The 23,872-nt window shown below is 50.6% G+C and overlaps 8 protein-coding genes across 8 annotated transcripts; 3 read left to right on the top strand and 5 right to left on the bottom strand.

Annotated features, from left to right (window-relative positions):
* Nucleotides 1-199: 199 nt before the first annotated feature.
* On the bottom strand, nucleotides 200-1,668 carry AFUA_2G08250 (glycerol-3-phosphate dehydrogenase family protein; the record flags this gene model as incomplete). Its single annotated transcript, XM_077804120.1, has 3 exons — nucleotides 1,487-1,668; nucleotides 308-1,419; nucleotides 200-252 (listed from the first exon to the last, which is right to left on the bottom strand). The coding sequence occupies exons 2-3, from the start codon at nucleotides 1,344-1,346 to the stop codon at nucleotides 200-202; spliced, it is 1,092 nt and encodes a 363-aa protein (XP_077660283.1). The 5' UTR covers nucleotides 1,347-1,419; nucleotides 1,487-1,668.
* An 85-nt stretch (nucleotides 1,669-1,753) lies between these two features.
* On the bottom strand, nucleotides 1,754-3,892 carry AFUA_2G08260 (NADH:flavin oxidoreductase/NADH oxidase family protein). The gene is made up of 6 exons (XM_077804121.1): nucleotides 3,548-3,892; nucleotides 3,396-3,501; nucleotides 2,912-3,331; nucleotides 2,836-2,855; nucleotides 2,548-2,784; nucleotides 1,754-2,483 (listed from the first exon to the last, which is right to left on the bottom strand). Exons 1-6 carry the CDS (start codon nucleotides 3,614-3,616, stop codon nucleotides 2,082-2,084), a joined length of 1,254 nt encoding a protein of 417 aa, XP_077660284.1. The 5' UTR covers nucleotides 3,617-3,892; the 3' UTR covers nucleotides 1,754-2,081.
* Nucleotides 3,893-4,385: 493 nt separating this feature from the next.
* maeA (NAD-dependent malic enzyme) lies at nucleotides 4,386-8,014 on the bottom strand. The gene is made up of 6 exons (XM_750068.2): nucleotides 6,441-8,014; nucleotides 6,263-6,369; nucleotides 6,093-6,205; nucleotides 5,960-6,038; nucleotides 5,540-5,888; nucleotides 4,386-5,478 (listed from the first exon to the last, which is right to left on the bottom strand). The coding sequence occupies exons 1-6, from the start codon at nucleotides 6,704-6,706 to the stop codon at nucleotides 4,407-4,409; spliced, it is 1,986 nt and encodes a 661-aa protein (XP_755161.1). The 5' UTR covers nucleotides 6,707-8,014; the 3' UTR covers nucleotides 4,386-4,406.
* A 1,842-nt stretch (nucleotides 8,015-9,856) lies between these two features.
* On the top strand, nucleotides 9,857-12,582 carry AFUA_2G08290 (uncharacterized protein). The gene is made up of 2 exons (XM_750070.2): nucleotides 9,857-10,540; nucleotides 10,594-12,582. Exons 1-2 carry the CDS (start codon nucleotides 10,144-10,146, stop codon nucleotides 12,414-12,416), a joined length of 2,220 nt encoding a protein of 739 aa, XP_755163.1. The 5' UTR covers nucleotides 9,857-10,143; the 3' UTR covers nucleotides 12,417-12,582.
* Nucleotides 12,583-12,705: 123 nt separating this feature from the next.
* On the top strand, nucleotides 12,706-14,382 carry AFUA_2G08300 (uncharacterized protein). The gene is made up of 2 exons (XM_077804122.1): nucleotides 12,706-13,157; nucleotides 13,224-14,382. The coding sequence occupies exons 1-2, from the start codon at nucleotides 12,994-12,996 to the stop codon at nucleotides 14,311-14,313; spliced, it is 1,254 nt and encodes a 417-aa protein (XP_077660285.1). The 5' UTR covers nucleotides 12,706-12,993; the 3' UTR covers nucleotides 14,314-14,382.
* Nucleotides 14,383-14,819: 437 nt separating this feature from the next.
* AFUA_2G08320 (snoRNA-binding rRNA-processing protein IMP3) lies at nucleotides 14,820-15,636 on the top strand (the record flags this gene model as incomplete). The annotated part of the gene is made up of 3 exons (XM_750073.2): nucleotides 14,820-14,951; nucleotides 15,025-15,385; nucleotides 15,463-15,636. Exons 1-3 carry the CDS (start codon nucleotides 14,920-14,922, stop codon nucleotides 15,634-15,636), a joined length of 567 nt encoding a protein of 188 aa, XP_755166.1. The 5' UTR covers nucleotides 14,820-14,919.
* A 348-nt stretch (nucleotides 15,637-15,984) lies between these two features.
* AFUA_2G08340 (uncharacterized protein) lies at nucleotides 15,985-17,232 on the bottom strand (the record flags this gene model as incomplete). The annotated part of the gene is made up of 1 exon (XM_750075.1): nucleotides 15,985-17,232. The coding sequence occupies one exon, from the start codon at nucleotides 17,230-17,232 to the stop codon at nucleotides 15,985-15,987; it is 1,248 nt and encodes a 415-aa protein (XP_755168.1).
* Nucleotides 17,233-21,502: 4,270 nt separating this feature from the next.
* Nucleotides 21,503-23,371, bottom strand: AFUA_2G08350 (allantoate permease family MFS transporter; the record flags this gene model as incomplete). The annotated part of the gene is made up of 8 exons (XM_750076.1): nucleotides 21,503-21,554; nucleotides 21,612-21,792; nucleotides 21,842-22,190; nucleotides 22,238-22,657; nucleotides 22,714-22,774; nucleotides 22,823-22,967; nucleotides 23,014-23,109; nucleotides 23,164-23,371. The coding sequence occupies 8 exons, from the start codon at nucleotides 23,369-23,371 to the stop codon at nucleotides 21,503-21,505; spliced, it is 1,512 nt and encodes a 503-aa protein (XP_755169.1).
* Nucleotides 23,372-23,872: the final 501 nt, after the last annotated feature.

The following is a 23,872-nucleotide window of genomic DNA, read 5'->3' on the forward strand; positions in this document are numbered from 1 at the left end:
TGTGGCCGGATCTGGATTTGCAAACACGTTCCATAAAGCTTAGAGTCGCTTTCAAGCCAGATACCGTTCCTACTGCGATCGCCAATTGAAGGTTACATTGCCCTATATAGGGGTCATTCCTACAGCCATGACTGCGAGCGTGGCACTCATGAAGATAGGGTCTATTAGCTATGGTCATTACGGCATATATATTTCCAGATTACCTCAACAACTTTGGCAACTCATCCACACTAACCTTACCATCGAGGATTCCTGTCTTGGTCAGCACTGTCTTCTCATCCCATGCGACTATTGACTTAAAACTTACGATTGACTGCATTGAACAATGGAAAATCGTCCAGCTTGCCATGCGTTGACAGAAAATCGCACACGGCGCGAGTAGTCGATGTCCCCTGTAACTTTTGCCCGTTCAGCTCCGACTGCTCAAGCTCGTCGACGCTCACACCCTTCTCGACGGAGTGCTTCGCGGACCGGAAATTACGACCGGCGGAGCACGAGGCGATCAGATCCGCAACACCGGCGCTCTCCTCGGTAAAGGTCTTCTGGTTCACGGAGTCGGGGAACCAGAAGCGCCCGAAGCGGATCATCTCCATCATGCCGATCCGGATGATGGCCGCCTTGGAACTCTCACCCCAGCCCTTACCCGCGACGAAGCCGGCCGCCAGCGCGACGATGTTCTTCAGGGCGCCGCACAGCGCCACGCCCGCCACGTCGGCAACGACCTGCACATGGAAGTACGGGCGCTCGAAGAGGCGGCGCAGCAGCCTCTCGTCGACGCAGGGGTAGTCATCCGGCACGCGCTGCAGCTCAGCAGAGGTAGATGAGATCTTGCGCTGGCGCTGCTTGTTGATGACGTGGCGGTTATCGGGGGAGAGCTCGTCCTTCGCGTCGAGGTCCATGGGCGGCGGGCTGTAGCCGATGGTGGTCTCGCAGAACTCCTCGGCGGCGACCTCCGGGGCGATGTTGGCGCCGGACAACGACCCGCAGTAGATGCCTAGCTGTTCCATGATGAGCTCCGAGAAGAGCGTGACCCGCCCGTTTGCGACCTCGACGCCCTTGACGCACGAGACGGCGCGTGCGTATGGCAGGTGGTGGCCCTTCATCTGCTCGAGTGTCTTGTCGATGAACTGGTGCGGGAGGTTGAAGACGAGGATCGTGGCGTCCTTGACGGCAGCGCGCAGGTCTGGGTTAGCCACGACGTTGCTCGGCAGCGCGGTGCCAGGGAGGTACTTGACGTTCTCGTGGACGCGGTTGATGATGTCCGTCAACTTGTGCGTCTGGTCGCCGAGGGCCTCACGGTGCGGCGAGTCTTTGGGGATAGTCACCTCCTCCTCGAACACCCACATCTGCACCTCTTCTTCGAAGACATCGGGATGTTCGCGAGTGTTTTCGGCCAGGATTTTGGCGATCGTCGATCCCCTTTCATCATCAGCCACTGCAATCATTTATAAAACTTAAATGAGAACTACGAAGTAGAGCACTATACCAATTTTCCCGAGCCGACCACTGTGACCTTGTGCTTTTTACCCGTCATTTTGCATAGGAGGAATCATTACTGCTGTTGCAACCTAGAAAGACACAGCGAGGACAGACCCGCCTATATATATACAAACAATAAAACTTTAACGTGACAATTGATGAAATCACCTTGCCAGTCACATTCAAAACAGGATGCGTGAGGTTATCCGCTGCAGCCGTGTTCAAGATCGACGTCATCGATACGTTAGCCCACATCCATTTAGCTTTCTAGCTTTCGGCACTTAGATCGTACCCAACTATTTGATGTTGGATGTGCCAGTAGTTGGACGTGAAGTGAGAATGCGCATTATTACAGAGCCATGGATCGCGGTATTTATGATTGTGGTCATTATCCAGCACATGTAACCAGCCAACTACCCCTGCGATGGGAATGAGTTAACAACAGGATGAAGTACCACCCAACACGAGTACTACGTATTATTCTATGAAATATCTAGTAAAGACAAAACCAGCAACCAGTCGGGTATATATCTACATCACAACGACGGCGCAAACGTCTTCAGCCCCTCACCTATCCGCTTGATCTGCCCCGCATAATACGACTACAACCACCCAACATTAGCATCAGAGCACCCAGACAGAGAGACAAAACTTACACTCTCCAACCCCGCCCCAACCGCCTTAATCGGTAGCAAACGCAGCAAGAACGGCGGCTTAACCTTGCCCAGGTGCATCTCGGCCTCGTCGGCAGGAACACTCTCGTCCAGCAGCCGGTTCGCGAAAGCCGGTTCCACAGCGGCGGGCCGGCCGATGCCGATCAGATCGCATGCGTTCTCGCGCAGGGCGTGCTCTGCGCCGGCGCGGCTGCGGAATCCGCCTGTGAGCATGAGGATGAGGGTCGGGAAACGCTTGCGGGTTTCGCGGGCGAATTCGAGGAAGAAGGCTTCGCGCGCGAGCGTGCGCTGGCTCTTTTCCGGCTGGGGTTGGGAGTTGGTGCCCATCATCTGTGTTTCTTGTCAGGGTTGTATTCCTTGTGGTAGGGTGGGGGGAGAGGGGAGTGGGACGCACCTTGGGATCCTCGTATGATCCGCCGCTTACTTCGAGAAAATCGATGCCTGCGTCGACGAGCAGGCCGATCTGGGTCATGGTGTCTTCGAAGGAGGCGGAGGAGTGGTCTGCGGAGTTGAACTTGATGCCGATGCAGAAGGTGGCGGGGACGACTTTGCGGGTTTGGGAGAGGATGTCGAGGACGAACTTGGCTCGCTTCTCGGCGGAGCCGCCGTAAGCGTCGGTGCGGAGATTCGTCTGTCTTGGTTAGGTCGAGCTTTCATCGCGGAGTCAGAGAAGCAAGTATACCTTTGGATTCAAGAACTGGTCTGCTACAGTCAGTTACAATGCCTCAGAAACGGAAGAACGGCAGAACAGAACATACCTATCAGATAGCCATGCGCACCATGCAGCTCAATCCCCGAAAACCCCGCGTCGGCCATCAGCCGCGCGGTATCGACAAACTGCCTCGTCACGGTATCAATATCCTGCTGCGTCATCTCCCTCGGCGCCGGGAACGCCAGCCGGCTGATAATCCGGTCCAGCAGTCCGTCCCCCATCTGCAGGGGGATCGCGCTAGGCGCAATCGTCGACGCAAAGATACCGCGTTTGCCTGCGATGCGGAACGACTGCCGGCCCGGATGACAGATCTGCACGATAGAGGGGACGCCGTGCTGCTGGCTGGCTTCGGCGTATTTGGCCCATGTCTGGACGAGCGCCGGGTTGGACTCTTTGCCTGTGTACTCGCCTGGCAGGGCAGGGTCGAAAGGACTGCCCAGGTGGTTGACGTCGACTTGGACGTTCCCTACCAGAGGATCAACTACTTAGCGAATGTCCTGGTCGAAGTAAAAGAGACTCCCAATAAATACCAGTGAGAATGGCACCCCATCCTCCTTTGCCCCATTGGTTGTAGACTTCCATTAGTTTGGGTGTAGGAGCATGTTCTGAGCCGGCCAACATCTCGGCCATTGCAGCCTGGAGTGGTCAGTCATGTTCCTGACTGTTATCATTAGAAACTTACCTTGACGAGGCGGTTAGGAAACACCAGCCCGCATGGAAGCTTGACAGCCTCACCTAGAGAGGAAGACATGGTGATACGGCCACGATCAATTCGAGAAACGATATCTCGTAGAAAAGAAAATTAAATAAACCCATGCCTACAGAGGATTTCTGCTTTTACTATATAGATCCGAAGGATGAACGGATCGGCAACGGATAGAAGCACGGCCGAGGTCGAGTCGAGCCTATTCCCAACCAGACAAAGGTTGCGAACGCAATGTCGATAGGCACCAGCTAGTACGTAGCCACAGTACCTGACCTTGGCTTTGCATCTTAATTCTTAAGGTTAATAATTCGGTTCCGTGACAAAAAAAGAAAAAAAATCATATTGCGGATCATAATAATGGATTGATTAGTGATGCTCATAAATTCCATTCCGTACCTTCGGGCTATAAATCTCTCCGAGTCTCCACTTCACATGATCCACTCTACCGACATGAAGATGCTACTTATGAAATAACAATGGAAGGAATGTTTCCTTCATCAGTTTGGGAGCAGTAGATAATAAGACCGACATATATTATTGGATTGATCAACTTTTGACGTAAGCGTCGGTACCGAAACCAATCCCAATCCCATCAAACATGGTCCAAAAGCAAGTCATTATCCGCAATATGCAAAGGGTATACAGGAACACAGGGGCATCCTTCAATGCAAGAGTCGAAGCAAATGATTCAAAGCGCTTCACAACCTGGGATGACCAGGGACGTAAATGAAAACCGGAAGAAGAACGAAGAAGTAGAACCGAAGATGTCAAGCAAAGACAGTGTTAAATATCTCATGCCGGCTGACAAGAAGTTAAAAAAAAAAAAAAAAAAAAACTACAGCTTGGCATCCTTGCTCTGGTCCTCGACATAGCCATTCAAGGCAGGAGATGCAGGCCCGAGATTCGAGAGAAGAGCGCCGACTTCTCTCTCCAAAGCGTGGACTTCGCTGTGAGGGTCGTACATGCGAGCCTTGATCCATGCATCAAGACTCTCGTCGTCCATGTTACGCAGAGAAGTCTCACGGTCCACGCCGGCATCCTGTGCGGCGCGGATGACCTTGCGGGCCACGACGATGCTGACCTGACGGATGCGGGTCAAGTCGGGGTAGAGGAGACCGAGGTCGATCTCCTCAGCGGTCAGAGCTTGTGAGAGAGCTGCACCGGAGGCGTAGATCATCTCGTCCGTCACCTTGACCGCCTTGGAGAGAATAGTGCCTAGACCAATACCGGGGAAGACATACATGTTGTTGCCCTGGCCGGGGTAGTAGGTGCGACTCTCTCCGGAGGAGTTCTTGAAGGAGAAAGGTTGGAAGGGGGAACCGGAGGCGAAGAGCGCACGGCCATCGGTGTGGGTGATGGCGCTTTCAAAGTCACATTCGGAATTGGCGGAGGGGTTGGACAGGGGGAAGATGATGGGGTGGGTGTTCCAATCAGCCATCTTGCGTAGGATCTCCGGGGTGAAGACGCCGCCGAGGGTCGACAGACCCATGAGGATGGTCGGCTTCACATGATCAACCACCTCGTCGAGGGTCTTGAACTGCTGGCCGTTGTTGTCCGTGCGAGCAAAGTACACCTTATGATCGGCAAGCTTGTCACCCCGATCAGCGGTGACAAGACCCTTGGTGTCGACCAGGTAGAAGCAGGAGCGGGCCTCGTCTTCCGTCATGCCCTCACGCATGAAAAATGCAACAATCTGCTTGGCCACACCGACACCAGCACTTCCAGCACCAAGGAAGACGGCGCGGTGCTCCTTGCAGGGAAGTCCCGAACGCTTCACGGCGTTGATGACACCGCCGAGGATGACAGCACCCGTACCCTGGATGTCATCGTTGAAGCATGTGTAGGCATCACGATACCGCTCCAAAGCGGGGAAGGGATTCTTGAAGTCCTCAAACTGAATGACGATACTGTTGACCTCCGTTAGCGTCCGGTGTCATCGGAAAGAGATGGGGAGGTGGAGCCACATACCCAGGCCAGCGCTCGGTCAGAGCCGCCATCAACTCATCCATGAATTCCCGTTCCTCCTCGGGGGAGATTTTGTCACGGCGTGTACCCATGTACAGCGGATCTTCCCGGAGAGCCTTGTTGCTTGTCCCCAGATCCAGAGTCAAGGGCAGGGTGGCCTCGGGACGGATCCCCGCACATGCAGTATACAGCGCGAGTTTACCAATCGGAATGCCCATTCCGTTAATGCCAAGATCTCCCAGTCCGAGAATTCGGGACCCATCGGTGATGCACGTGATTTCAACGTTTGGTTGCGGCCAGTTGGCGATGACAGCGGCCAGATTGCCGCGGTCCTCCCAGCTCAGATACATGCCTAGGCAAATGAACGCCGTTAGCGTCAGATCTATGCATTAGCCGGAAAATTGCGAAAACGTCTGGACTCACCTTCTGGCTGCTGGTAGATTTCCGACCACTTTTGGCATGCTTCTCCGACAACAGGTGTGTAAATCAAAGGGGTCAATTCCTGTCAATGTCAGTCTTTCAATCGGCTGTTTGCGACGAAGTCTGTTTCCCGTACCTTGAGGTGATCTGTGACTAAACGGTAAAAGAGGTGGACATTGTTTTTGCGGAGGGTGCTGAGGTAGAGGAATTTGTCTATGGCAGTCTGCTTGAGGGCCAACTGAGCGAGACCTAAATCCAAGAATTAGATCCTGCAGACGCCAGAACGTTTCTGTTGTGTGGACATACACCGTGTCTTCTGGATTTCATATGACTCCGCGCGCGGGGGAGTCAGTCCGTAGGTGCGGAGATATTTGCGAATGTATGCAGGGTTGGCAGTATCGTAATTTGGCTCACTGAATATGCAACAATGAGTCAATTAGCATCGGGCCCCTTCCAGATAGTTTGTACCAGACCAAATACTTACACAGAAGCAGCATGATTCACGTATGGGGTTGGCGTCGCATGGACCGGCCGGTTTTGATGGGAGGGAAATCGAGCCATTGTGGAACGCTGAGACGACGCAAGACTGCTTCTATGGCGAGTAGCAATGGTAACGGCAGAGGCAGAAGAGTGGAGAGGTGAAGATGAAAGAGAAAATAAAGAAGACTGAGACAAGATGGCCCCAGGTGCCAGTCTGTTTTTATGTGCCCGCACTAGCATTGGAGACCCCTGAGGAGGCACCCAAAACATTCCGATGTCAAGACACAAGCACCTGTTTGGTCGCAGTAGTACTCGGAGAAAAGTACCTAGGAGGAAATTCCCAACGAGGAGGTTTTGAAGGCTATGAAACAGAGCACGGGCGGTGATTAGTCGATGACTCCTTCACTCAGCAGTCGGAAATATTCGGGGACGAGGGGACCACTCAGGGAGGCCGAGATCGTAATGGTGGATATTCGGGGGGGAAGCGGTTTGCATGGCAGCGAACCGTGTCAATTGAATTCACAAGTGGGCATGAATTGAGGATACGAAGCTTTTGGATGATTGGATTGGATTGAATTGAATTGGATCGGGTTGGGGGTCACAGAAAATTGAACGGAAGTGGAGAACGGGAAGTGCCTCCGAATTGCGACAAATGCGGAGAAGGTAGAGAAACAACAAGATGCCAATTAATAATGGGAACCAGCATGATGAGCAATGTTGAATCGTTGAAGGGATACATCGCATTACAGAGTCTGCTTTCGTTGTACGGAGTACAGAGTTTACAGGTAAAGCGCTCCATATGACTCAATGTACGAAGTAGACTTGGGTACGTCGGCTAGTTTTGACATGCAAGGCTGACGGGAGTTTTTTTACAATCAATATTGAGAGTAGAAACTAGTTGTTGGAACGCAGGCATTGATACACTCGCTCGTTGCGATTGTGTCTCGTCAGGAACATCAGGTTCATGATTCATCCAGATCTTTCGAGACTCGAGCATACGCGAATATTTCATGAGGAGATTCGTGGACTTCTCCGCATAACCAGTCTAGGTCTACAACCAGCTATCAACATCACTCTTTGCTACGATATAAATCAAGTAAAATAGTAAGTCGGGTTTGTATTCATTCGTCTTAAGTATTATCATAAACTAGAGTACATTTTTATTTTCACCAGGGTAGACAGACTCATGCTGGAGGTATCCGAAGGATCGGTATCCGACAAGGCATGCCGATTCGCAAGGCAGTGGAGCATTCTGCAACGGATGCGCCATTTTCTCTCACGCGAGTACTCAAACTACAGTGTACACATGAGTCTAAGTTGGGCAACTATGCACTGGACCCGACTCGACCATAGGGCGTGGTGGAGCCTAGAGCTCATGTGGCATTAATTATTAGGCTAATAGTAGAGCTCTCTGCTTAACTGCCTGAGGAAAGCTTCTGGGCTTATTTTTCGCTGCTTGCGTCCTCCCTAGGCAACTCCCCGCAGTCGATGCGGCGCCGCGGACGGACGACGGCCGAGCTCGCTCGGTCGCTTTAGTCATCGAGAGGTCTAGATTTAGTAATTCATCCTTTTCCAATGCTTTCATTCCTGAGATTAAATACATGACTAGCAATAGATGACTGGCACTATGAAGATTACCTGTTAGGTCGCGCAGATTCGAAGGCTTCGCTCCTGCATGAGAGATTTGCGCCAATTGCTATCAGCTCGATGGCTGTGCAACTCAGATACTCAGATATCCTGAAAATTCAAGGAGTGCAGCCGTCAGTGAGCGATTTTTCGTTGCTGACCCCAACTCCATTCCGATGGACACAACCAGGTATTACCCCAAGGGGACTAGCGCCGCCCACCGACCGGGGCCGGCCGATGGGGCGACCGGAAGAAAGCCACAGTCCTACAGGGATTTATTGGGCAGTGCAGGGTGACCCCAACGGAGAGGTTCCTGACTACTTTCAGCTACAGACCAAAAGGAGCTTGGCTTCTATTACTAACACAGAGCTACTGGGCCAGATTTAGAACCTCGTGGCGGTGCTTTGTTTACTCGAGTTTCCTAGCCACAGTCTATGTGGTACTTTTGTACTTCAATGTAATAGTTGCATATCGATGCTTCATTACTGAAGATGTTCGAATGTCTCTTAAATGCATACACTGAGTAAATGATGGATATGAGACACTCCCGTCAATCTATGAGCGATTTAAGTGACAGAAAATCGCTCATTACTCCTTGCAGAAAGATGATAGATCAACGATCCCAATATCCGACACATAGGGGGGGAGGAATGCTCCACAAGGATATCCCCAGATTTGCTGGCATGAATCATAAAGCTTGACCACCAGCATTAGATGATCATTCCTCCATCTGCTATTGGACTTTGCCAGCAACTATGTAAGTCTACAGGTATCTCGTGAGACGTACGGAAATTGTGATCATATATACATCGTACACCAGAGACCGTTGAATTTCCCCTCGGCACGGTTGAGATTGCAATCCCAACAACTGATGCCAGCCACCTGACTCGTTACCTACAACAAGACAGAAGTTACACTCCCGTCAGTAGCACAACCTTTAACAATACGTGCGCGTCATCGCCCTACGGAGAACGGAGAAACTCGGATTGAGCTCTGTTGTATCTAGGGTGCAAATATGGTACGAATTACGGAGCAATCTATTCTGAGCTACTGCAAGGTCTAGCTACGAAAGAAGGTTACCCCAGACTTAACCGCCAAAGTCTCAGTGGCTGGGTGTGGAGACCTAAGATGCCCTTTGTCCCCAGACTAAGTTATGCCTACTGAGGCGTTGATAATTATCTGTGTGAAGTAGCATCACGGTATAGAATGGAAAGGAGTAATTCTACCGGTCTCTTGTCCGTCTATATACTCCCATAGCAATTCATACACCATGATCTGGCTCATGAACTGAGCATTCTATGTTGGAAATTGATACTTAGCTTCATTTTCTCTTATTGAATGGACTATAGGAGGCATTTAATGAATATAGTGGAACCAATAATTGAGTGTGAGATCTGAGGTCACTGCTAAACCAACATGAGTATCATGGCCAAGGGTCTGTCCGCCTTGATCTGGCTTGATTCGATGAAATGTCGCAGGTACGGCACTTTTGTAGTAGAGAGGACGGAGTACTCCACAGAAAAGAATCTCCGCATTGTTCTAGACCAACGATAAGTTATCGATAAGCGTTGTTGTCAGATAAGGATGTCATTCCGTCTCTCAACTCGTATAGACCCTTGGTACGGAGTGTTGCGGTTGGAAATATAAACTACTTTCTAGCTAGATGTGACCACAAGTCACTCTTGTTTCAATAAGAGAGAAGATAGACAGTTGTTTATATTGGCTAATATGAGGTGTTTTCATCCAATTGTGTATGTCGATTCCATAAACATGTGATAGATCACCTGACTGCGATAAGGACGCCAAGGTTGGAGTGACGCAAGAGTGAGAGGAGGTGTCCATGCTTGACAGCAGAACAGGAAAAGCTACTCCATGATGCACATCTTACCCTCTTGGCCTGTCTCATCCTAGCTGAGCCGCTGAAACATCCTTCTTCACCTCAATTCATCTCAGGGACGATTCTTCTCATCAGTTCAGCATCAACAAGGCACTCACCTCCCTCGTGGTGATCCTTATCCCTAGCTCCAAGGTTACAGAAAGTATCGAGCTGCCGGGTCCCCAGTACCACAACAACCGTTATCATGTCTGGAGGAGAAACGGAGCCACTCCTGCCTCGCTACGACGATGATACCTCACGCCAGCGTCGTCTGCATCAGAAATTGCATAGCTATCAGATGCTCCGTGCCCTCTCTGAGGGTTACATGCCATCCACCGATCAGACAATCTCCAACCTACGTACACTTCTGGCTTCGGATATTCTCAACCCTCGCAACCAAGATATTGGCTCTGTCGGCCGCCAGCTAGCCCGTGACTGCCGCCTCTGGATTGAAATATTCATTGAGTTTCTGCGCGAAAAGAACGGTGATGACCAGCTGCAGGAATTCTTGTGGCATCTCTCCAGGTCTAGAGCATCGATAGATACGTCAGAGGTTTCTCGTCGTGCTTCTCAGGTCAAAGCTCGGCAGGACACCAAAGCAGGTATAACGCTCGTCAATCTCATTCGAAGGCATTGGGCTAATAACGTTGAACAGCATATGACAGTCTCCGCACCGTGGGCAGCCTGCTCCTCACCAATGCCGACTTTCGTCTCTTCGTCGAGGATCTCACTACTGTTGGACGGGAGATCTTCTCCGAAACAGCGCTGGCTCTGTCCGATACCTCAAAACAGGTCGGAGAGAAGCTTAAGCCGTCTGAGGAGGAACGGGGTGCGGTTAAAGGCGCCGGTGCCGATGACGGTAGAGCCGTGTCGGGTGAGGAACTCCGCAAGGAAGTCACTCAAGTCGCAGAGGTTGCAGGGCATGGGCTGAAAGCCACTGGTCGAGATGCCATTGATAGTGCGAAGGAGCATCTAACGGGACAAGAGCGAGATACGCTGCTGCATCGGCTTAAACGGGCCGTTATCAAGCTGCGAGAGCGATCGGATTATTCGGACTCGGTGGCCACTCTGTCACACTTGGTGCAGCGATATGCACAGCTGTACGCCAATGCCGCCTCAGAGGTCGTCTCCACGGCCGAGGAAGAGGCCGATGTCAATGAAGATCTCCAACAGGCAATGGAGCAGCTTTGGAAGCTGCTTCAGTCCTATGGAGATGTCGAAGAGTGGAAGAAGCTGGAGGAAAGATTCAAGGATGTCATCAAGCACGCCAACAAAGACCCAGAGTTCGAGAAAATCATGTCGGAGATTGGGTCGGCGCTCCAGGAAATGCTAACGGACCCCAAGTTCTTTGACAAGGCTCCTCAAAAAGTAGACGAGCTGAAGGAGAAATCGAAGAATGTCGGCACCGAAACTACCCTGCGTCGGGACGTCGACGCCTTCCTAGTTCAGGCGAAGCGCACACTGCGGACTGTACCTGAGGACACTCAAGTCTCAAAACTTGTCGACGTGACTCGCAAGATCTACTGGGATGCATGGAATGGCTACCAAGACCGAAAAAGCCAGCTGCCCTCAGACATGGCAGAAATCTTTTTTCCCGTTATCATTCGCAGTATCCAGTACATTCCAATCCCGCGGCTGGAGATCTCCGCGCCAGAGATGGATTTGTTGATTGAGAACCTAATTCTTGAGCCCGGTCACACTGTCAATTTCTCATCGTTCCTGCCATACCGCATGCACCTCACCACGCGCAACGACATTGACGTTCTGAAGAAGCATTCGAAGAGAACATCAACTGACCTCAAAACCACATTTACCGCGACGGTCTTTGGCCTCAACATCAGTGCCTCCGAGTTTGGCTACTGGATTCGCACCCATGCATGGCCATTGTTCCGCATCAAAGACGAAGGCATTGCCAGCTTCTATCTCGACAGACGGGGCATCGACATTTCGCTCGATGTGGAAGTGGGCCGGGAACGCCTGGAGCAGATCTTTACCCTTCGCGGTGTGCGCGTTCGCATCCACAAGCTCGACTACAAAATACACAAGAGCAAGTGGAAGTTCCTCCTGTGGCTGACCAAGCCCTTCTTGAAGCATCTTGTGCGCCGCGTGTTGGAGAAGAAGATCGCCGAGTCCATTGTCCAGGCGGCCTTTGCCCTCAACCGGGAGCTGGTATTCGCCCGCGAACGACTTCGGGCTGCGCGCATAGCTAGTCCGCAAGACCTGGCAACCTTTGTCCGGGCCGTACTGGCTCGGTTGAGGCTGCCAGAGTCGGATGTCGAAACCCGGGTCGGCTTCAGGGCCCCCCGCAGCGGTGCCTTCAAGGATGTCTATGCGCCTGGAAGTATTGTCAAAGTGTGGCAGGAGGAGGGATTGCGGGCTCAAGAGGCCATTGAGGAGGGAGATCAGAGCCAAGGTCTTGGACGAACATGGCGGAATGAGATTTTCGATGTTGTTGGTCGGTCTTGGGGAAGTACTTAGGGCTAATTTGACTTTGTCACTGTGAGATGAGCTATGATTGATTCTGCTATTCTTTGTTCAAATGTCCATTTGATACGACAGTGCAACAGCCTTTCTACGCTTATATATATATATGTGTATTTTTGTTCTAGTTAATGTATCTGATCACTCTGTCCATCAATATTCACATTCCAGGGAGTCGTCTAAACCATACTCTGTACCCCAAACCAGACAAAATGACCAGCACGTGACCGGACAAACCATTTTCCTCCACGTTGCGGCCACCTAATCAACAGCTACTACTTCTCTATCAAATGCGGACTTTATCAGTAATGGCCAGCCAACACCGCGCAATCAGTCCAGGGCAAGCACAAAACAACCACCCCAACACCAACTCCATCTTGAGTTCTTTGCTGATCTCGAGACTTCCTCAACCTTCCGGACCACTCCATTGAGACCACAAGTCTAGTTCTTACTTCATGAGCCATACCCCTGCTTTGGAATAACAATACACCACCTTGGCGTTGACCATTGAAGGCCTCGACCACTTGCTACGTGTAAGCGCAGCTGTGATGCAGCTTGCGTACCAATCATCACAATGCGTCTAATTACAATTCTGCTCGTGATTGCACTTTGTCTGGTTCTGGCATTGGCCAAGGAAGATTACTACAAGATACTGGGGCTGGACCGCTCGGCCTCGGAGCGGGATATCAAGCGCGCGTACCGGACGCTGAGCAAGAAGTTCCATCCCGATAAGAATCCGTAAGTCTTTACCGCTCCAAGGCTCTAGCGAGAGAGGTTCATGGGCTCATTCAAGTACGACGGTAGAGGCGACGAGACGGCGCGGGAGAGATTCGTCGAAATCGCAGACGCGTACGATGTCCTCTCTACACCTGCCACGCGGAAAATCTACGACCAGTACGGACACGAGGGAATCGAGCAGCATCGGCAGGGCGGGACGGCAGGACGCCCCGCGAACGACCCCTTCGATCTATTCTCGCGGTTTTTCGGCGGCGGCGGACACTTCGGGCATGCCCCGGGCCACCGGCGCGGACCGGACATGGAAATGCGCGTAGCGCTGCCGCTGCGGGATTTCTACACGGGGCGGGAGATCCGGTTTGGGATTGAGAAGCAGCAGATCTGCGATGCGTGCGAGGGGACGGGGTCGGCGGACCGGCAGGTGGTGACGTGCCCCAAGTGCAATGGGCGTGGGCGGGTGATCCAGAAGCACATGCTTGCGCCGGGCATGTACCAGCAAGTGCAGATGACGTGCGACGCGTGCCACGGCCAGGGCAAGACGATCAAGAAGCCGTGTCCTGTATGTGCGGGGCAGCGGGTTGTGCGGCGCGAGGTGGAGACGGTTGCGACGGTGGAACCGGGCATGGACAAGGGGACGCGGCTGGTGTTTGAGAATGAAGGCGACGAGAGCCCGGACTGGGTGGCGGGCGATCTGATCCTGGTGTTGGAGGAGAAGGAGCCCGAGCTGGCGGCCGACGAGGCGCGCCGCACCGACGGCACATTCTTTCGCCGCAAGGGCAGGCACCTGTTCTGGCGGGAGGTGCTGTCGTTGCGTGAGGCGTGGATGGGCGATTGGACGCGCAATATTACACATCTGGACGGGCATGTCGTGCAGCTGAGCCGCAAGCGCGGCGAGGTGGTCCAGCCGCTTTCCGTCGAGACGGTCAAGGGCGAGGGCATGCCCTTCTACTCCGAGGGTCATTTGCACGAGCACCACGACCACGATTCGGAGCCGGGCAACCTGTACGTCGAGTACACCGTCATCCTGCCGGACCAGATGGAGAGCGGGATGGAGAAGGACTTCTGGGCCATGTGGGAGAAATGGCGCAAGAAGCACGGGGTCGATCTCGGCAAGGACAGTGGCCGGCCTATACCTTTAGAGGGCAAAGACGAATTATAATTGTCTTTATTTTTGTACATCTCTGATAGACTAGACGGGAATGACAAAAGTCTCCAAACAGCTGACCTATAGTATTTCATATTCTGTGACTCAATACATAGTCCCCAGGGTCCCCGTCGTCCCACCAGCTCCATCCTAACGATCTCCGCGACGGTCTTTACTGACAAACCATCATTACGTTAGGATTCTCCGGCTTTGAGTATCTTATACTCAATCTTAGTCCTAGGGCATAGAATCAGTGGTTTATCAAGCATATAATCAACATTGTTAACGCCCAATGCGCCTGAGAGGTGATATAGTAAAGAGCCTGATATAGTAAAGAGCCGAGATACTCAGCCAACTGGTTGTGTTTACGGCTAAATTCAACAGCAACAATGTTAGACAAGCAACACTATACCCGAATAAGTATGATAAACCCGACCACTGGTTCAGATCACATGGCAGTTTGCACAGTTTGCACCGCGTACTAAACCACCAGCAGAACCACACACCGCCTTTCATCCATAGAATTTTTTATCGTCACCACGACAAGACAAGCCATCATCGCATCGCAATCGCCAATCCACTCCCTTTCTCAAAGGAAACAACTAGCATATAGTCATCAAAATGGTCCGCCAGCTCAAATATCACGAGAAAAAGTCCGCTCCGCTCACTCCTCCCTCCCTCTCTACCCCGTACCCCAGAAGCAAGTTTCTAACAACAATGAGATAGACTCCTCCGAAAGGTCGACTTCATCAACTACAAATCCGACGGCGGCCACCGCGAACACCAAATCCGGCAACGCTACCACCTCCAAAACGACACAGACTACAAGTCCTACAACGCGCTCGCCGGCTCCCTCCGCCAGCTCGCCCACAAGCTCTCCCAGCTCGACCCGGACTCGGATCCGCTGCGCAAGAAGATCGAGTCCGAGGTGCTGGATAAGCTGTGGCGGATGGGATTGCTGAAGCAGTCGCGCGAGCAAGGGGCGGGGTTGTCAAGGGTGGAGCGCGAGGTGACAGTTTCGGCGTTTTGTAGGAGGAGGTTGGCTGTTGTGATGGTGAGGACGGGGATGGTGGAGACGATCAAGGCTGTATGTTTTTCCACCCTTTTTTTTCTTTCCTTTGGACTGAAGAAAAAGAAAAAGAGAGGTGGGTGCTGACTTGATAGGCTGTGACGTATATCGAGCAGGGTCATGTGCGCTGTGGCCCAGAGGTTGTCACGGACCCGGCGTATCTGGTGACGCGCAATATGGAGGACCATATCACCTGGGTGGATAGCAGCAAGATCAAGCGCAATATCATGCGCTACAGGGATAACCTGGATGATTTTGAATTGTTGTAGTTGCTGCCTGGGCTTACGGCTGTGCGCTCTATCGATACCCATATATTGCATTGCATGGCGTTGGTGTTACGTACATTACTGGACATTTAGAAAAGTGCACGTTCATTCAAACCATTTCGAAATATATGATATGCTTGATATGCTAAGACTAGGATAAAGAAAAGGCCATGTTGGCAGGGTATCACAATCTCAAAGTCTACACCCGTATAAACTGGGTCCACAGCAAAACAAGAAACCGGGCAGATCGTCAGTGTAATCCTCGTGGTAGAATTGCTGCACCACATCGCCAGCGACAAGCAGCACGCTAAACACGACGCGATATGACAAGACCGAGGCGCAGCTCAGAGACTAACATGTACTCCGCCGAGGGGTAAATCCGTGGACAGTCAACTTCTTCTTGAACTTTAGGCCTCGACGGGATCTGTTCGCCGTCTCATCGACCGGCTCGTCAGGCAAGTCCATTCGAAACCTCCGGACGCTGCCCTCATAGTTGCCCTTGCCGTTCTTCCCTTCTCGGAAGAACGGCATGCGATTGTCCCCGAATTGGCACCACCGGGGTGCCACTCGTCGCCAGAATCCGCGAACACCGTTGCTGGCTCGATCGATTTTCTTGTATTCTCGCCTGCGAGTAGATGGTGAAGTCCAGTCAATTACCGTCGACATCACCTGTTTTGAAGCGCCGCCGGCTACAGAATTGGCGGCGGGTCTATAAGTCGGATGATCGGGGCTCAAGCTGGTGTCCAGTCCAGGTTCTCGAGCTGAAGTGGAGAAATGGGTGTATGCAATCGGCGAAGCTGACGGTGAACTGAATTCAGAAGATGCTCGGCGTGCACAAGGTGCACAAGGTGCCGGGGGAGATTGTCTTTTCTGCAAGTAGGATTGTTGTAATTCGTTGTCCTGGAATAGTCGACATGCCTCGCGATGGAGGGCCAGAAGATCCTCACGCTTTGCCACTGGATCTTTTCGATCAACGACGGACGGTGTAAGCGATGTAGTTGCTGCACGTCGGTGCGAGTGCAAAGAACTGCGGCGACTGGTCGGTGTGGTCCGGCGAGTACTTCGGGATGTGGAGCGAAGGTGCTCAGGAGATTTTGCAGAAGACGGCGGCGATACTGTTCGTTTTCGTTTAGGCGTACGATGGCTATTCGAAGTAGGAGTTGAAGGCGTCACCGTCGTCGTATCTGGTTGTCCGACTGCATGCGTCAAACAGTTTTCCATCTGGTCCAAGCAACCATTCGACGTCAAGTCCAGAGCTATGGGCGAGTCGCATGCATCCGCACAAATCTCGGTGACCTCTACGGTACTGTAGAAGGTCTTAGTCTCTGAAATATCGCTTAAGCAGGGCGAGATAGCTCTTGTAGTGAAATTGAGGGGTGGCCAAGTTGAGACTGCCAGATACGAAGCAGGTTGATCATGCCCAGGAGTGAGAGCGAATGTAGTAGAAGGACTTATTGTAGGAGTCGAGGTAGTGGTTGTGATAGAGGAAGCGAGAGTAGCTTCGTCTACATGGATCGAGTGGCTTCCGTGATGAGAGTGGCTCATATGGGCATTGCCGCTGGGCAGTATAGCTCCATGGCATGTGAACGAGGCGGCCATGCTCCCAGTCGTTACCTCAACATCAGGTGGGAAGAGTAAAGGTTAATGGGACGGCAGAGATTCACATGTGCTTTGCCGTCAAATGGCACCAGTCAGAGGCAAAGGATCAAAAGACCATCGACTTAACAACCAGTTCCTTTGTGCCGCTGACGAATGTGTTGATCCCAAGGATATATGAATGAACAAGATTCCCTTCTTTTGCATCACACAGCCAATCAGTAGGTTAAAGTTAGGGTTCAAGGAGGGGAAGATCAAAGGAGAGAGGGGCAAAATCACGGGAGGATCATTGAAAGGGACTCATGATGAATGATCAGCCCGGTGATCAAGAAGACAATAAAGAATGTTATGGATAACTTTGCAAAAGAAGACAGTACGGATAATGATAATGATGTCGAAAATAGAAACCTGAAACCAACGAAAGAACTGTCTCAAGTGAGGGAGAAATTCCCAGACGAAACCTCAAATCCTTTTTCTTTCACAAAGCGAGTCGGTACTGGAAACTAAATACTTGTAGGAGATTGGAGAAGAATTCTCTTCACCGACTGTAGGCGCCCGACAGTGCCAAGTTGCCAGCAGAGACGATCATCGTGGTGTGTGTGTGCCTTAGTTCCATCTCCATAGCGTCAACAGAGGACCCATTTTGGTTGATATCATTCATCGACAAACGGATCCAGCAAAAGATTGTCGTCGGGATTGTTGCCGGCGCCAACGATTTAATGACCAAGAGGACCGAAAGGGCGAGTCGCCCGAGAACAGGTCAGAAAGACTTACAAGAGGAAGAAGGCTTAAGCAAAGAAGCGCTGCGGGGTTCGTCTGTCTGTCATTACCATCATTTTACAGGGCACTGTGTACAGAGTACATACAGAATGGATAGGTACCTCATTACTCCATACTCCATAGAGAAAGCGGAATCCACCCGTCTTCCTCTAAGGTGAGTCTAGATCCCTTGTCCCTGACCCCCTGCATGGTTCTTTTCAGGAACCGAAAGTAACATGGGAGATTCTTTCATGCAGTTGACCCTGGATGACTACGTCATTTGCAAGTTGCACTTGGAGTAAGGAAGGACTACGGAAGGTACAAGAATACCTCGAAAACACTCCTAGTACTATCTTACAACTGAACTCTCCTTGACTACCTGCAGAAGCAAGGGAACTGGCCCTGGATAATTCTGATACGAGACAATTGTTCTTGGGCAGAATGTTGCTGCCCCACTACGCCCACTCCAGCGCATGGACTTACCTCCATCCGCGGTTGCTCAATAGGTCATCTGCCCCTCCCTCTAGCAACCATTGGTTGACACAGCTGACCGCCGTTTCTGTTCTTTTTTGCAAGGCGGTCAACTTGGACTTGTCAACTATTGATGTTCACAGAGCACTTAATGAGTACTACAAAATCTTGATATGAGGGCTAATCCCGTTTTGATACTGATCATATCAAGGATCAGGCCCGTGCCTCACCACAGAGTCTTTGGTTCCCTGATTTCTTGTTTCGTCGGCCGACTCCCCGACAGGAATAAAGTACCTAGCTGGCAACCACAGCTCAATCAGGTTCATGTCCGATTAGACTTCCAATCCATGTCGACATTGGCTTTTGAGAACCAACCAAAACTCTCCTTTGATCATGGTTGGTTGAATAGGATTGCTTGGCTGCGGTATGTCCGGTGGGATTATAGTCGTCCATGTCCACTGAACCAGACTGGTAAATACACGGCAGTTCATTTGAGTTTGGAGGATGGTTCTCTGTTCTAATGCCTGCTCCCATGCACGTATGACCAAGCGCAGCAGATACGTCAAGTCTAAGTAGACTTTGATAAGTTCAGACGGTGCATTCTCGAGGATATCTTGTATAGAGAACAAAAGAATTGCGGGCATATGAATAAAGCATGCCCTTCAGTCTTACAGACACTACTTCCTTTCAACTCGACACTGAAGAATTACTCTGTTCCCTCTTGTTTCCATGGACCGACATGCGTAGCCTTCATCTATGCTCAGCTGGTGGGGTGCCAGGATCAGGCCGTCAGCTATAAAGATGGACGTCAAAACGGTCAAATATTATATGGTAGCTCCATTCTGTTTATTTGTTATATCACCTGGTAGTCACTGTGCAAGTGTTATCGGCTCTCTATATCTAGGTGGCTCATAGTAGGGACGCTTACACTGCACAAGATGCCCAGACTTACTGATTGAAACATTCAATAGAGCATGGTGCTGAAGGAATATCTATGTTTACACTCAGCTATTCGTAGGCCTGCCGAGTCATTCCATGTCCACGCGCAAGTAGCATATAGTGAATAGTACTTGAAATATCCGCACACGGCTGAAGTCGTCAGTGCAAGTCAGCTATTCGAGTCATTAAAGCCAGCGGAGTAATACTTTTTTTGAAAGCCGTCCAGAAGCATTGTGGGTGTATTCATAGCTCTCAGTGAAGTTCTTTTAGTGTCCCTGTACAAAGATTTGAAAACAATGGAGATCATTCCACTCGGCGGCCAGTTCCTTGGAGCCTTTTGTTAGATTCTTCCTTTGTCTCTAGCATCGAAAAATGTCTGATACAAGTCTTAGTAGGTCTGTTTCCTAGGTGTCTCAAAATGTACTCGACTGTTTATGGTTATGACATGTAGTGGCCCCAGTATCTGATAGTCCCCATTCCGCACGCTGTGCAGTCATAACACTGTTGTCAAGTTGATTGCAAACAATGACGCTCTATCATGACTGTTACAGGTACGACGTAGACGAGTTTCGACAGCAAATCATGTCAAACCCATCAACCATGGAAGCAGACCCTGCCTCCCCTGCTGCTGCAAACAACGCCCATTGTCTTACTGAATAATAGCCAGACTTCAGTATTGGCCCATTTCTGTACTCTGTTGTGGTAGCAACTCCCCAGCAAAGTCCTTGTGTAGTGTCTCTCCAACCACTTGACCATATACAGTCAAAGATAGTGAATGACGAGCGTCGACGCCAGCTCGCTTGAGACCTGCTAGCTGCTTAGCGAGGAACCACAGGTATAAATACCCTTCTTGCCATGCTTCCTTGCTCTTTCCTTCTTTCTTCTTACAACTCTCTCCCACCCTTCCTCTCTACAGGTGACTCTGAGCGACTGCCTCTGGTGGAAGCCCAGTGGACCTTCCCTTGTCCGTTTCCTTGCACTGCTTTCCCCTTCTGCCCTCTCCTACAACATCTATCGCCATCTAACACCAGTCTACGCACTCTGCCTTCCTCTTCCTATTGCCCAGCTACACCTGCCTCCCAGTACTTCACAACTCCCTCCCTTCCTCCCCAACTCAAACATCAGCCCCCACGAATCAACAATCAACAACCAAAAACCAAAAGAAAAACCAAGACAGAGAAAAACAAAACAAAACAAAAAAAACAAACACAATCAACTGTCAAAACTTAAATTATTAACCAGGGCATACCAAACCGAATATGCCTCTAGCTCTAGCGACATAAACGGGCCCTTGGTTGGGTGGTTGGGAACGGGCCTGGGTTATCAGATGTGTTATGTGCGCTCTGGTAACGAGTCTTTTTGTATTTGATTCAAAAGTAAGTCTTGCGTTTCGCGTTTTACCTTTTGCGCCTTTTGCACGCCATTTGTGTCTTATGTCTTTGTGGTGAATTAGCTGACGATAGGTAGGTATCTTTCAACTCGGCCTTGTCCTTGTCTATGTCCCGAGGACCTTGGTGTTTGGTGGCACGGTATACTTACCTACACTGTTTGTGTACGTAGATATTTGTGAGTGATACTAACAAAAATAGTCTTCCATGGGTACAGTGTCCGTTGTATATGCCTGCTGTATATATATGTCTGGAGGCAAACAGAGTTTCTTCTGGCAATGAACCATGATTATGACTTTCAAGACCGGTATGCTTGCTACTTGCTAGCTGCTCTTTCAGTTCTTAGATACTAACTAGTGTAGGAAAAACAAAGGTGTGTGCGGTACGAATTCAATTCTTATACATATATATATATATGCTTTGAGAAAGGTTGTTGAACCTGTTCCTTCTCGATGGTTTACAACGTCGACGAGAGAGATTGAATATGATGGGAATGTATTATTGCATGTATGCGATGAGAGATCTCTTATGTGTGTTGGGTTATATCAGCCTACGTTTGGAGTAACACTTTGTATACTGGGACTGCCTACAATCCACACCCTGACCAAAGGCTCAGAGAGCCATAATCTGTTGTTGCTAATGCGACTCACGCAGCTATATAGAAACATAGCGTTGACCTTCCAAGCATAGGAATATATTCATCAACGGAATGAGAGCTACAGCGCATAAATAAAGTCATGATTCTCTCCGTCCGTCAGATCGAGGAACCTGATTCGATCAATGTCAATGGATACACGGCAAAAGAACAGTCAAGGGAGAACTCACGCTTGATTTTCTAGACTCACATAGTCCGGCGATGCCCGGATGAGAGCCTTCCGCTTGTTCTCCTTGTTGTACCACCACCAGATAAAGACAAGCAGCAGCAGGCAAACGCCCCAGCAGACGATAATGGTGATCTCAGCGGGTACGTATCGGGGCGCATCCTTGGGCCGGAAGACTTGTGGACCTATCCATGTTTTAGTACCATTTTTGCCATTAGAATAAGGATATCTTACCGATGATGTTTCCCGCACAGTAACCGATCAGGTACAGCGCAGCCACGGTTGTCTTCTTGGTGTAGCCGGCGACGTTGGAAGACACTAGAGACAAGAGAGCCACAAATGGCGTCGGGCTCGCTTGGGTCATGTAATAACCTATCAGACGGCCAACGTTGTTCGACAATGGCAGGGCAACGATGAGGACCATTCCGATTATCGAGGTGATGAGGCCGCCGGTACTGCAGAGGATACGTTGTCCGGTGATTTGGCCCACATATCCGTTCACCAAAAGTGCGACCACCTCGACGGCACCCCCAGGGGTACCGTACAAGAGACTTTCCTCCGCGGTGTAACCGAAGCTGGAAATCTAATGATCGTCAGAGGAGCAACAGAAGAATCAAGGTGAACACTCACCATTTGACTGAAGAAGTTGGTGATCCCGCCGTTAGGGATATCTGCAATGAGTGCGTAAAAGAAGAAAGCCCAGGTCATTGGGTCCATGAGCGCCTCCTTCACCTGATAAATCTTGAAATGTTTGTTGCCGATACCTTGCTGGTTGACCTTGACACGCGCCACGGCCAGAATCCGGTCTTCTTTCTTCAACCAGCGGGCGTTGAGCTGACTGTCAGGAACGACCCACAAGAAGATCACACCCAAGGCCACTGTGAGCAGCCCCGTAAATAGGAACACAATCTTCCATGGTTCGATGGCCGAACCATTCTTCGCAGTACCAACTGCGATGCCGTATGCTACTAAGCCGCCAAAAATCTGGCCCCAGCCGTTGAAGCTGAACCATATATTGACTCGGCTGTTCTGTTCTTGCTTGGTGTACCACTGCAGCACAATATTAGAGTGGAATTATCTCAGCAAGTCGAAAGCGGCTATCTTACCTGGGAAGTCAATAGGGCAAAGCCGGGGGTGACGGAAGCTTCAAAAACACCCAGGAAGAATCTATGCAGTCAGCAATTGCCGCTGATGAGGAGTATCACCTGTCCCTACCGAATTGCAACGGCCCCTGGGAAGTTGCTGACAGCAGCAAAACAGGACAAGATGGTGCCCCAGATGATGATACAAGCTGCAGAGTATTTCCCTAGGGGTAAACGCTGGAGAAGACGACTGGTCGGATATTCCCATGCCAAGTAGCCTGTAGTTGTTAGAGACAAATTACTACTATTTTTCGGCGCACGTACCAAAGTAGAATAAACTCCCCAACCATTGATAATCATCGCCCTTCAGATTGATATCCTTCTTGATTCCCATGACACTAGCATACGACAAGGTAGTTTCTAGCAGCCGTCAGTTCTTGTTAGAATGTTCGCGAATAATCCGTTGGCCTATACTATCTAAATAGTTCATCCCATACACAACGCACATGATCGGCATCATATGCCAGTCAATAATCTTTAAAAGTCTTTTGTTCGTTTCTTCATCGAGGGTAATAGACTCGCCCTCCATACCCTCAAAGGCCTTCATCGCCTCATCCGCATCATGGGCGTGCTTCTCCAGCTTCGGATCCATGGTGGGTCGGGGAGCCTTGTCCTCGGCCATTTCTAAGATGAGGAGTGTCGCAGGTTGGAAAGGGAGTGAGAATTTGAAAGACGATATCAAAGAAAGAAAAAAGGTATGGGGACTTGGGGCCTATTCATATCCTTCCCCTCATCTGTTGGAAAGACAATGGCACCATCTGTTATCAGAATTGCCGATGTGATCTGTACTTGCATGACAAAGCAACCAGCGATAAGCAGGCGATATCTGGGGTAGAGCTCATGTCTGATACTCCGCTTGACGTAGTGGAGGCGATGGAGCAAGCTTATCGAACAGGACCATAGGCTAATACTCCGTTGTCAATGTAACGTGGGGGGGAATGAGGAACTGAGAACACGAGACGAGCCAATCACGCATTCCCGAGTGCACGTATCCATTTATCGAAATAATTGACGTGATCTAGGGATGCACATAGACAAATAATGATAAAGATGGATGGAAGAAGAGGATACTTAAACGAGGTTGGGGTATGCTAACAACTGCCGGAGCATTGATCCGCATATC

The sequence above is a fragment of the Aspergillus fumigatus genome, chromosome 2 (genome assembly GCF_000002655.1).
Source record: "Aspergillus fumigatus Af293 chromosome 2, whole genome shotgun sequence".
Classification (NCBI taxonomy): Eukaryota; Fungi; Ascomycota; class Eurotiomycetes; order Eurotiales; family Aspergillaceae; genus Aspergillus; species Aspergillus fumigatus.